Source organism: Ctenocephalides felis, unplaced genomic scaffold, assembly GCF_003426905.1.
Source record: "Ctenocephalides felis isolate EL2017-DRISC unplaced genomic scaffold, ASM342690v1 CF-g0.4_SCAFFOLD_00845, whole genome shotgun sequence".
In the NCBI taxonomy this organism is placed as follows: domain Eukaryota; kingdom Metazoa; phylum Arthropoda; class Insecta; order Siphonaptera; family Pulicidae; genus Ctenocephalides; species Ctenocephalides felis.
This window is the reverse complement of record NW_020536999.1, coordinates 83,064,461-83,078,665: the sequence shown is the minus strand read 5'-3', so window position 1 is coordinate 83,078,665 and position 14,205 is coordinate 83,064,461. Positions and strand designations below refer to the sequence as shown.

The 14,205-nt window shown below is 32.6% G+C and overlaps 1 protein-coding gene and 1 long non-coding RNA gene across 2 annotated transcripts; one reads left to right on the top strand and one right to left on the bottom strand.

Annotated features, from left to right (window-relative positions):
- Window positions 1-246: 246 nt before the first annotated feature.
- On the top strand, window positions 247-1,277 carry LOC113370594. Its single transcript, XR_003366581.1, has 5 exons — window positions 247-306; window positions 401-546; window positions 632-751; window positions 820-913; window positions 1,230-1,277. It is a non-coding gene; the product is annotated as an uncharacterized LOC113370594 (long non-coding RNA).
- A 3,982-nt stretch (window positions 1,278-5,259) lies between these two features.
- On the bottom strand, window positions 5,260-6,313 carry LOC113391079 (gastrula zinc finger protein XlCGF8.2DB-like). Its single transcript, XM_026627051.1, has one exon. It carries the CDS (start codon window positions 6,311-6,313, stop codon window positions 5,366-5,368), a length of 948 nt encoding a protein of 315 aa, XP_026482836.1. The 3' UTR covers window positions 5,260-5,365.
- Window positions 6,314-14,205: the final 7,892 nt, after the last annotated feature.

Genomic DNA, 14,205 nt, shown 5'->3' with positions numbered 1-14,205 from the left:
GTTTGTCCCTTTCTCTTTCGTCGCGTCGGCTGTAGGCATGGAGCGTCCTTTAAGGTTTAAGCGTTATCAATAGACGCTATATGCCGAATTATCATAGTTTTTGAGTAATTGAGTAATAATAGTGAAAATTTTATTTGTTTTATATAATTATATGAGCGTGTGTTATAAATAATTAATATTATTTATCAAAATACTCTAAAATTGAGTAATAATAGTGAAAATTGTATGTGTTCTATATAATTATATGTGCGTGTGTGTTATAAATATTGCAGCAACATATTGAAAGGGGGGCAGATATAAACGATGGTAATTAAAGCTTTCTGTGTACTGTTATTTGAAATACTATGTTACTAGTACAAATAGAATTTTTAATTTAATGCTGACATTTCTACCCTGCCAGCTTATCCAGCAGCCATGCCTAATTTTGTATCAAATGCTGTGTTTGAAAGAGAATTAACAAAGAAGAAATGCTCTCCACTATGTTTGTTGGAGGAGCTTCAACTTATGGAGGCTATTCTTCTGAGCAAAGATATCAAAATACAATTGGTAATCAAAAGTTTATATAGATTTATTTTTATTTGTTAACTTTATCATATACTAAACAAACTTCCTCTTTATATTCTGTATTTAGCCATCAGAGTCCAGCTATGAAAATCCATTTTTGATGATGGTTTGGACAAAGAATTTTGCTAGGGACGAGGAAAGGGCAAAAATAAATTTTGTGATCTAGTGCCTTGCGATGTCATCACAGGTAATTTATATATTATACTTATGATGTGTTGTAAATTATGAATTCAACTAATATATAATTAATTCCAGGAATTGCTTTGAAAAATTTGCCGCATGAGACATAGTTTACTGTTTCAGAGGCTGCAAAAAGCTGGCTGCGACGTGCCAATAAATATTATACAAGGTATTTTTGTGAGATGTGTACTATATGTTTTTCCTATTTACAAAAAAATCATGATTATTGACTGGTTAGTTGTATCAATGTTAGTGCAAAATTTGTGCTGTGTACACATTTTTAGATGTAAAAAACCAAGTTTAATATTCACTCGTAATGACATCAAATTGTGTTGATATATTTGGAATTAGAGATTATTTTATAAATCTCTGTCTATTTTGATTGATGTATCGCTCTTAAAGAACTTACTCATATATATATATATATATATATATATATATATATATACATATATATGCATTTATTCATTTGTTTTCTATTTCAGGAGAGAAAATCAACCATGAACTAGGATTGAATGCCGAATTAATTATATTTTTAATATTGTAAAATAAGTTATTTTGGATTAAAGTTGTATATATTAAATTTTGTTATAAAATTATCTCAGGATTTTGTTATTTTGTAATAAAAGTTTACTTTGTGAAATTGTGTTCTTTTATTTTATTTTTAATCCAAATTTATTTTTCATCTAAAAAGTAAAAAACAATTCCATAATTATATCCTATTCATGTCCGGAATATCCCGCGCGGGATATCCTACAGAACGTCCCATAGGTGCGACATATTAACATGTTTCGGATAAGATCAGGATAAGCTGGATATCCGTAAGGCTATCGCAGGGACAATGAATGTCCGCGCGTGGATATCCTGTGGACGTTTTTTAGGGTGTCTTGTGTTGTCTGGGATGCAACGGAAGTACGTTAAGCCCGAACTGTTCGTCATTCGCTCTCGATAAGATCATTTCTATACGCGGGTCGATTGTGATTAGCCGTCGTGTATATGAATAGATACTTGTCGTTGTATGCGTACCGATATCAACAAGGAAATCATTTCTATATTATTCGTAGTTTCTATAAATCTTTGAAGTTATTGAAATGAAAAATATTTTTTAGACAAAACAGATATCGATATTGCAGCTGTTCAAAGAATGAGATTATATCGCCAGCGAAAAAGTAAAAAAAATACAAGCAGCCACTGAATGTATGTTAATTATAATTATACGAAGTTCTTCAAACACAATTACATGATGAGTGAAGTTGCAAAAACAATATTTGTTTAGGCGGTGTTTAGCATAATCCATTTGTGTGACCGAATATTATAAAATCTATTAATCAGCAATTACTTCATTTCTCTAATGTAGGTTCATTTATAAATGCTAATTACAATGACAAACCGATCATGTCATATTTGAAGTATGTCTTTAATTACATTATTGTTTTTAAATATTATACATATTTGTAATGCTATTATAAATATATATTTTATAATTTATCATTATATAAATGTAAACTAGTTGGTTTGGTATTTAACCTTGAGGCAAGTTACATGAACTTCCCGATATGTGTAAATAATCGACTTAATCAAAAAAAATGTGTAAATAATATACTTCATCAATCCTATACTTTAAAGAAAACGAAAGTTTGACGAATTTTTAAAATTAAACTACTTGTCGTAAGGCCGCAATATTACAGTAAGTTCTATAAGACCATGATGTATATGGCCAAAAAAAGTTCCATGAAAATCGACTTAAATTTTTTTTTAACAGTTCATTACAAGAAAACCGGTCGGTAGATTTTCACCTAAAATTAATCAGTATCATTCCCAACTAATATCTTTCGAACAGTTTTTGATTTTTTAAAATCGGTTCGGTAGGATGAGCGTAAATGTGGACGAAAAGTTTAACACTTTTTTCCAAATTACAAAGAAACGGCTCGGCCGATCGTCGCACAAAACTGAGAAACGATAATCCTCATCGAGATACATCAAATGCTTTTTAAATATCTGAAATCGGTTCAGGCTTTTTTGAGAAAACGTCGATGAAAATTCTAATTTTGACAAATGCCAAAAAGACCATACTAATTTTTGCAAATTTTGACGAATTTTTAAAGCTAAACGAGTTGTCGTAGGGCCGTAATATTTTAGTATAATCTAGAAGACTATGGTATCTACCGTCAAAAAAATTATCATAAAAATCGTCGAAATTTTTTTTTAAAAAACTTTATTACAAGAAAACGGCCCGGCCGATCTCTACCAAAAACTAATCAGCACGATTCCCAACCAATATCTATCGAATGGTTTTTGAATTTTCGAAATCGATGCAGAATTGCGGGCTAAAACGTGGACGAAAAATTTTTCACTTTTCTGCAATTTACAAAGAAACGGCCCGGCCGATCGCCGCACAAAACTCAGAAACGATAGTCCTCATCGAGATACATCGAATGGCTTTTAAATTTTTGAAATCGGTCCATCCGTTTTGGAGAAAACGTCGATTTACGGCAAAAAATCTGTTCACACACACACACACACACACACACATACTATTTTCAAATTTGGTCTCATTCGATTCAGAATGGCTTGAAACGTCGAGAAAACATAAAATTAGCGAATCGGATTTTTTGATGAAAACATAAACTTCTCCTTCGGGAAGTTAATAATGGTTGACACTAATAAATGTGTGCATCACGAGAGTTACCATATTACTACTAATAAATATTATTCAAAATTGTTATATGATGCATTTATTTTTACTTAAATGTTATCTTGTACCGCAGCAAATAAGTTTTACTTCAATCCCGTGTGAACCATACGCACACTTTTTTTTGGTCGTGCGTTTTTGCAAAATTTTGGATGTAGTTTGTGAAATACTTTTTGTAACTAAGTACAGTATTAGATTTTATAGTATATTGCAATATTTTTGTCTAACATTGTAAAATTGTGCGAATACTTTTTGTCATATAAAATTGGCCTTCAAAGTACATGTCATGCTTTACAAGCAACTACTGGACATTTTTCCAGTTTTACAAAATGTCCTCAAACTTTGTTAGAAGTCATATAGATAGATAGGTGTATAAACACTTTATTCAAATCCAATATTTACAATTTGTCAATACAATTATTATTTTTATCACAATAATATGACTAAAATAATATCGCAGTTATGTTTATGAACAACTCTAGGATTAACCTAATGACAATATTAATATTTATCTTGGATTGAAAAATTCATTAATTGAATAGATAGGTTGATCTATATACAATATGTTTTTTAACAGCAGCATTGAAACCATTCCTGCTTTTACACTTCCACTCCTTGGAAAGCTTGTTGTAGATATCGACACCTAGATTGTTCCTTTGGAGGTACAACAGCACTCCTGTTCCGCGTGTTGTGGCCATGAACGTCACTCCTCAGTACATAGTTTGTTCTGTCAGCATGGACCGCAATCGCCTGCTGGTAGATGTAAAGACTGGTAACAATCAGTATTCTAAATTTGGTAAACAAGAATCTGCAGTGCTCCCGAGGTGAGACCCCTCAGATTGCCCTTACAGCCTTCTTCTGTAAGTCCATGACAATATTCCATATGAGAACACAGAGTGAAACATGGCCTCTCTGGCGCATACCTCATTTATAATGTATCTAACTCTTCTGATGGCATATATTGATTTTGAGAACTTAGTGCATATCGAATCTATGTGCCCAGGTTAGCAGACTGTCTATAGTGAGACCCAAATATTTAACTTTCCCTCCATTGCAGATCCTTACTCCTACTGGAAGTAAAGTTAATATGGACTGTTTTTTTATTGTTTAGTACAATTTTGTTGGCTGAAAATCAATTTTCAACTTGCTTTTGAGCATACTGAATTTTTTGGTTCATATTCGCGATGTTCTCGTCCGCAGCCGCCAATGCTATATCATCTGTAAACTGCGTCGTGTGGCAGCTAAAGTTCGATGGTAGATCATTCACGAATATGACAAGAAAATGTGGTCCAAGAATACTCCCTTGAGCAACCCCTGCATTTAATCTTGCTATCTCACTTTGCTTACTGTTCCATTCCACAAACTGATACCTGTTACTTAAGTATGATTGCATAAGTTTAAGAGCTACGCCTCTAAATCCATAATATTCTAATTTTCTGAGAAATATATCATGTGGAACACAATTAAAAGCTTTATTTATATATATTATTATATATCAATGAAAAGATAATAAAACTCTCTACAACATCGTGATATAACAACAACATGTTGCGATATTAAAAATAAAACAAATACTTAAACTTTGACTATCATTCACAGTCCACATGATGGAACCAAAGTAATGTAGTGTTTACTGTATATTTCATACTATTTATACATTTCATTACATGCAAGAAAATTTTACAATTTTAAATTTTAGTAAACAAATTCTACACCACGCTTCTAACTATGAAGTGCCATGTGTCTCTTCAAATCCTTCGATTGAGTAAATTCCTTATTACATACTTCACATTTATCAGGATGCTCTAGTTTATGAAGCAGCATGTGCTTTTTCAAATTACTCAATTGTTTAAATTTCTTATTGCATGTATTGCATTCATGAGAGCGTACTCCTTTGTGCATCAGCATGTGACTTTTCAGACCTCTTGATTACGTGTATGTCTTGTTGCATACATTGCATTCATGGGGATGTACTCCACTATGTATCAGCATGTGTCTTTTCAGATTACATAATAGTGTGAATGCCTTATTGCACATACTGCATTCATGGGGACGTGCTCCACTGTGTATCAGCATGTGACCCTTCAGACTGCCTGATTGCGTGAATGTTTTTTTGCATATATTGCACTGATGCGGTTTTACTTCAATGTGTATCAGCTTGTGACTTTTCAGATGACCTCTTTCTATAAATGTTTTTTTGCATATATTGCATTCATGGAGACGTACTCCATTATGAATGAGCATGTGCTTATTCAGATCACATGTTCGCATGAATCTCTTTTTGCATATATTGCATTGATGGGGTTGCTCACCACTGTGAATAAGCATGTGACTTTTCAGATTACATAATAGTGTGAAAGTCTTATTGCATATACTGCATCGATGGGGTCGCTCACCTCTGTGAATAAGCATGTGAGTTTTCAGATTACTTAATTGTGTGAATGTCTTATTGCACATACTGCATTCGTAGGCGCGCTCACCACTGTGAATGAGCATGTGCCTTTTGAGATTACTTCGACTAAAAGTCTTATGACAGATTTCGCATTTGAAAGGACTTTCTTTGCTATTATTAGGAATATGATCGGCCATATGTTCTTTTAAATGATCTGATTCTGCAAATGATCTATTGCAAACGTCACATTCATAAGTTGATGTCTCGATTAACTCCTTTTTTACTTCTTCTTCAATTGTAACCTCGGAGTTCTTGAATCTTTCTAAACACGTATCATCATCTTCAGAACACGATTCAGATTTAACAATAACGTCTGGATCATCAAAATCATCCTCTATTTCCAGTTTAATGTCTTCTGGTGAATATTCTGGTGGTTCAATTTTAATTGTCTGATCATTAATAGGCATGATTATTTTCTTCGACATTTTTAAATATTTTAACTGCTTATACTCACAAAAAATTTACGAAAATAGTTGTGTGCTAAATAATAGTCTAGTTTTATCAATAATTTTAGTCAATGTGATACATAATTTCAACTTCTACATTTATTATTTGACATTTGAAGCATAGAGTTCATTTATTGCAGTAGAGAGAATAGAAACACATTCGCTATTCGTGAAGACGTGCAAAGGAAACTCAAATTGACTGAAGAGCTTGTAGTGGTCATTTTGAGCACTACGGGAAGCTATTACATAAAATAGTGAACAAATGCACGAGAAATATTATTTTATTTCAAATTTAAATAAATTACATAAAACTAAAGCCGGCCACAAACGTAACTGTATAACTGCGCAACCTGCGACTTGCACCTGTATTCTGTAGCGTCTGTGGGTGTTTTTTGCGCAAATTGACAGACTGGTGCAAGCGAGTAGGCATGAGCACTTTTCGATTATTTTAATTGCGCAATCATTCAAGTCGGCAAGTTCATTCGTTGGCCGCGTGTGGCTGCACATGTCCCGTTTTTATTTTACTTTGTACCGAATTCATAATACAAGTTTATGAAGTTATCGACAATTAAAAGTTACTAAATTAGACCTCTGAACACTTTGAATTCTCTTCTGATGCTGTAAATATATAAATTAATAAAAAAGATATATTTTTAGGTTATGTCTTGACGTTTCTTAGTTGACATTTGTGATATGCTTGCGCAAATACTTGCATGTAAACTTGAGCCGTCTGTGGGCACTGTAAAAATACGCCTGGTTGCGCATTCATTCAGTTGCGCAAGTATACAGTTACGTCCATGTTACGTCTGTGGCCGGCTTAAGACAGACACGACAATCAGTTGTGTAGTGGATTGTAAAAACAACAGTAGGAAAAATGAGTGTACATTCTATAAATTTCCTGCAGCCAAATGATAATTAAATCAACGTGAATCAGTGGATATATGCTATATATATATGTTAAAAGGCTAAACTAAGTATTATTATAAAATTATTGTTATAATAAAAAACAATTCGGAGTAGTATAAATTGTTGCAAAATTGTTATGTTTAGCAAAAAGAAAATTTAAAAGTCAATAAATTGTTATATTGTCAAAATTTACTGACTAAAAGCATAAAAAAATATTTTGCAAACAGTTTAATTAATACAGGGTTGAAATATTGAAGAATTCAAATTTATTATATTAAATTAAATAGATGAATTTTAATTGAATGATTAAGAAAAAAATAAAAGTTATCAAAGATCGTTTTTTTTCATTTTGCAAACAGTTTAATTAATACAATGTTGAAATGATGAAAAATATATATTTTGTAGTGTTGATGAATCACCGTGGGTTCTGGTGACCTTTTCATTGGATGTAAAAATCAGAAGAGGTGTTGTGTCTTAGCTACTTTTCAACAATATTTCCTTCAATTTACAAGTCTCTAAAAGTTAATATAGTTAATGATTCGGTCAGACGGAGATTTTGATTTTAAAGTAGAAAACAGGGAACTGAGTTTGTTATCAAAAGTAAAAACTAAAAGAAAACCTTCAATAGAAAAAAGTTTTTTAAAAAAATAAGAAAAGCTACCCAAATAAGGTGAACAAATAATGCCTTTATATTTGCTAAATAAAGAAGAAGAATTTGAATCGGCAGTAAAATATTTTTGAACAACGGATGTGACATTATTTTTATCAATATTGGTAATGTTTAAATATTTTAACCTAATTTTTATTTATATTATTGATTAAATGTAAAGGATAAGAGTTATTTGTGAGAATGGAGCGGACTAATCTTCTATATATATAAAAATAAGTCGGGTTTTCCTTCCTGGCGAAATAACTCCAGAACGCACGAACCGATTTCGACAATTTTGCATTCGTTGGAAAGGTCTCGGGCTCCGCAAGGTTTATAGCTAAGAAAATTAGTTGTGCATGGCATCGTGCTTTAATGCAAGCTGCTGGAACTTCACGCACCGTAATTAAAAATTCGAATAATGACATTAGTGAGAATTATCAGAATTATGCTTGGTTAAGTCAACGAGCAATTCTTGCCGCAAAGAATAATGATGTACACGCCCTGAATTTCACCATTCAATCAAAAATTGCTGGCGATTTGGTGACATACCAATGATTCTGACTGGTCTTCCGTTTGACTTCAAACGATTGCAATATCCAGTTCGCCTTGCGTTCGCAATAACAAGTTGCAAGGCCAATCACTTAGTGTTTGCGGGATAAATTTCAAATAGATTATTTAGCAAATCATTGTTTTTCACATGGGCAGTTATACCTTGTCTGTTCACGAGTTGGAAAACCATCCGCTTTGTTTGTAACGTCAGACCAAAAACCAAAAAATGTGGTTTACCAAAGAGCACTTCAATGAAACGGAAAATTTGCGGATTTACTTTCATTTACTTAAAGAAGTTCAACTAAAATATACTTCATTTTTGTAATCGAAATAAATTCATTACTGTTGTATAATAAAATCAAATTTTTCCTTTTCAAATATAAAACAAACAAAAAATTTCTTCAACTTTCTCACGAAACCATCTAGTGGCGAAACAGAGTTTGTCGGGTTTGCTAGTTTTATATAAAGAAAAAAATGTAGACCTTAGAAGATTTTCCGAATCATGTTTTATCATTTTAAATTCAAATTGAATTAAAGTGAAAAAACGCAGTTCTTCTTGCTCACTCTCAGAAAGTTATCAAAATATAATTAATTTCTGTAAATCTGACTCCCTACTACGCCCCTGATATCCTTTCCCACATGCTCGCGTGTTGGTCGGATAGCGGTCTACACGTCTCTCGACGCAATCTAAGTCCTATCGTGTTGCTATCATATCTCTTGAAAACAAATAATTATGTATTTTATACAATTTTACGTTTACCTTTTTCGGTCTTTTCTTAAATTATTTTTGTTTTTCTACAGTAGTGTCATGTGATTGTGGTGTTGTAAAATGTGTTAGTAAAGTGTGTTTTTTCCTGATCTGCAGATCAGGTGTGTATGCACACCATGGTGTGTATAATTTGTTGTTTTTTCAATTAATTTTTCCAATGTATAAATTCATTTTTTAAAACTTTTGCTTTATATTGTAAATTTCTTTTAGCTGAATGATGAGACACATCTAGTCTCGAAACGTATAAAAAATTAAAATAAATTTTCTACATTCGACGCATTGGCTGTTTTATTCATTTCAATATATAAATATATATATATATATATATATATTTAAGATTTATAAATTTGTTATTTATTCGTCAATACTCCTTAGTTTGTAACAGTGTTCAAGTTTCTAATATATTATAATTAAATTATTGAGTAATTAACACTAGTCGGTCATTTATGAGACATTCTTCTTTATTAATTCTGCATTTTGATAGTTATTTTGCTATCTAATGAATTAATAGTAAAGTTGCATTTAACGAAACGTTTGAATGGTTTCTGTATGAGTGTTTTATAACATTACATTTAACCATGGTCGCAAGGTCGGTAACAAATATATCTTGAATATAAACAGTATATTGGAATGTTGCTCAAGTTTCATTTGAATAATTTTATAACACTAACTTTCAATCAAAATACATTAATAGTGCTAATAATAATTGAAATATTAGGTATGGCATCGCTTTAAGTGTTCACATTTGCTAATGTAATAATCTTATTTAATATAACAATGACCTTATGTTCATGAACATTTAAACCAATACTAAATAACTTCTGTGCAACATAAACAATATGAGATTCAATCCAATCATATGACAATTCTGAAGCATATGATATTTCATCAAACATCAAAACACAGTATTTGCTTCTAAATCTTTTTAAGAGAAATAGCTGAACCTAATGTTTTAAATAGACACTCAATAATACCCCTATATTATTGTTTCTCTGAATGCAACTTCCTCAGCTGAATATTTTAACCCGAACTTGACACTTTTTTGGTACTATAAAAACACTTTGCCATATTAAATTTCACTTAAATTAGAAACAACGCGAGTTCACAAACCTAGGTACAGCGATCAAATACTTGACACCTTGACAGCCTCGCGTGTTTGCTCCACTTGCACGAAGTTGAACGACTTGTAGTTGAAATTGAGCACACTTGAGCCATCTGTTTTCATAAATTCACACTACTCTATGCCAAAACAGTGAAACGGGCGTTTGTTCAGTGATAACGTGATAACTCCCCATGCTGATAGCCATAGCTGGGCATTAACTCGTTAATCCGTTAATCGTTAATTAACGAAGTTAACATTTTGATTAACGGATTAACTTTTAAGTTAACTTTTAAAAATGTTAACGGACACGTTAACTTCCGTTAAAATGCGAGAAGTCCGTTAATCGTTAATCCAATGCCTACTATTTACCGCACGGCACAGCTTTAGCCAATGCCTTATTAAACGGCATAGAGAAAAGATTTGGACTACTCCTGAATGATGAACAGTGCCAACTTGCCGCGGCATTTCACCCAAAGTTTCGGTTAATGTGGCTGGAAACGTATGACAGCAGTAGAGAGGAATGCAGAAACTATAAACTATTGGACAAAAAATTAATTTTTTTTTGAAAAAAAATGTTTTCTTTATTTTGACATATTTTGGAAGATCTGAACTTTTGTTTTCAAAGCAATTTTACTGCTTTAGGACTGCATAGAGACAAAATATAAAGCGCGTAAGCGCCGCGTCGCTGTCTAAAGGATAAACATTGGTACGGAACCCATAGGAATGTAAATAAAATTTATACTTATTGTTAAAATCTCTATAAAATATCTGATAATTTGATATGCATATGTCTAATGATCATTTTGACCGCCAAATGGCATTTTTTTTTACTTTTTTCATTAGATCTCCGAAACCGCTAGACCTGCCTTCATGAAAAATTTATCAGTTCTTCATAATTGTCAATACAAGTAAAATGTTTTTTGAATTATTAAAATCGGACGCTCCGTTCTCTTAAAAACTGAGTTACCGTTTTTGGCTCAATTTTGCCCCATATCTTCGGAACGGCTAGACCTGCCTTTGCCAAAAACTAATCAGCACGTCTTCTTATCAATACGAATCGAATGTTTTTTGAATTATTCAAATCGGTTGATCCGTGTTCCCGAAATCGTCGACGAAAATTTGTATCCGAATACACATACATACACACACACACATACATCCATTTTTTCTAAGGTTTGCCAAAATATTCAGAAACCTTTGAAACGTCGAGAAATGCAAAAATTTTCATTTTCGATTTTTTTGCGATTACTATAACTTGCCCTACGGGAAGTTAAAAAAACTCTTTCCCTTTATTTAGAAAAAAATTCTTGTAAAAACAATATGCAATCATAAAAACGGAAAGTTGACCAATAGCGTTATCACGGCATGTGATAATTGTGCCATTTTCCTTATACACACGGAAGTGTGCATAAAACGCGCGAGGGGTTAAATTACACATTTGAATTATACAAGTATTTTGTTTTATTCATAACCTGTTAACTTCCAGAACCTAAACTAATAAGTTTTTTAAGTTCACTAACGCAACGATATAAAAATGTAATTTTACACATATTAACGGATTAACGATTAACGTTAACTTGCGTTAATTCTTCCGAAATGTAACGCTTTAACGTTTAACGAAGTTAACTTTTTTTGTAGCGGATTAACGATTAACGAAGTTAACTATTTGATTAACGGTGCCCAGCTATGCTGATAGCCATAGCTGGGCATTAACTCGTTAATCCGTTAATCGTTAATTAACGAAGTTAACATTTTGATTAACGGATTAACTTTTAAGTTAACTTTTAAAAATGTTAACGGACACGTTAACTTCCGTTAAAATGCCAGAAGTCCGTTAATCGTTAATCCAATGCCTACTATTTACTGCACGGCACCGCAAGATTTGGACCACTCCTGAATGCCGCGGCATTTCACCCAAAGTTTCGGTTGATATGGCTGGAAACGTATGACAGCAGTAGAATGGATGCAGTAAGAAAGTGCATGGAAAAAAGGTAGAAGGTTCCTTACGGCAAAAAGCAGCGGAAAATTCGAAGGACAGAGGTAGTTTAAGTGACGGAGGGAGCAATGCGAGTAACAACGATGATGACGAGGAGGAAGACTTTTTCAATTCTGTCACTCAGTCTATAGAAAAACCAATGACCTTCAACTCTTTGGAGAATAAAGCGCAAAGTCTCGTTAAAATGTGGCTGGACATGAAATCAAAAGACTCGTTCAACGATGCTGCATTCCTCGGGGAACAGATATTCATAAATCTATTTATTAAATACAATACTGCTATACCTTCAAGCTCTGCAGTTGAACGTTTGTTTTTCACGAGTAAAGACATTTTGACACCAAAACGAGCCACGCTTTCAGACAAGAACTTCAACATGTTAATGTTCATGAAGGGGATAAATGCACCTTATGCCCGACGCTTAACCCGTCGCGCGTTTCCTATTTTTCGCAAAAAAAACTCTTTCCCTTTATTTAGAAAGTTAGTTGTTATTGGTATTTAGCCTTGAGGCAAGTTACATGAACTTCCCTATATGTGTAAATAATCGACTTAATCAATAAAATATGAATTAATTTATAAGTGATTAAAAGTATTCCGAGTGGATTTTTTACACATAATTGAAAGCGAACGAATACGTTAACTCGGAGTATTTTCTAAAAGCAAATTTTCACTAATCAATAATTTTTATAATTGAACCAGTTTTCGTAGAATGTTAACGGTTTAGTATGTTTATTAAGACCAAGTAATCTATCGTTATACAAAGTAAATCATCTACTTTTAATTTTAACAAACGTCAACAAAACTATTCATTTTCTCAAACTTTGATGAATTTTTAAAATCAAACTACTTGTCGTAAGGCCGTAATATTTCGGTAAGTTTTATAAGACCATGATATACATCGCCAAAGAAAGTTTCATAACAATCGGCTTAAATTTTGTTTTCAACAGTTAATTACAAGGAAACGGCTCGGTAGATTTTCATCTAAAACTAATCAGTATTATTCCCAACTAATATCTTTCGTACAGTTTTTTATTTTTTAAAATTGATTCGGTAGAATATGCTTAAATGTAGACGAAAAGTTTAACACTCTTTTTCAAATTACAAAGAAACGGCTCGGCAGATCGTCTCACAAAACTGACAAACTATAGTGCTCATTGAGATACATCGAATGGCTTTTAAATTTCTGAAATCGGTTCAGGCATTTTTGAGCAAACGTCGATGAAAAGTCTAATTTTAACAAATGCCAAAAAAACGATACCAATTTTTGCAAACTTTGACGAATTTTTAAAGCTAAACGAGTTATCGTAGGGCGGTAATATTTTAGTATGATCTAGAAGACTATGATATCTACCGTCAAAAAATCATAAAAATCGTTGGATTTTTTTTTAAAAAAACTTCATTACAAGAAAACGGCTTGGCCGAGAGAACGTCGATTTACGGCAAAAACTCTGTTCACATACACGCACACACACACACACATATACTTTTTCCAAACTTGGACTCATTCGATTCAGAATGGCTTGAAACGTCGAGAAAACATAAAATTAGCGAATCGGATTTTTTTATGAAAACATAAACTTCTCCTTCGGGAAGTTAAAAATTCTTGTAAAAACAATATGCAATCATAAAAACGGAAAGTTGACCAATAGCGTTATTATCACGGTGTGTGCATAAAGCGCGTCGCGAAATTATTTACCCTTCCCATCACCCTTGTCAGCAAAAGTAAGCAAAGCTCTTACCCCCTACCCCCATGCTTACGTAAACATTTTGCAATTAATGTAAAAAAATAAAAATACTACTTATGACGTAATCATCATCCAGACTCCCCTGCCCCCCATGTCAACCCAAAATAAGCAAATCAACAACCCTCCTTGCCACCCTATAGTGCTTACGTAATACTTGA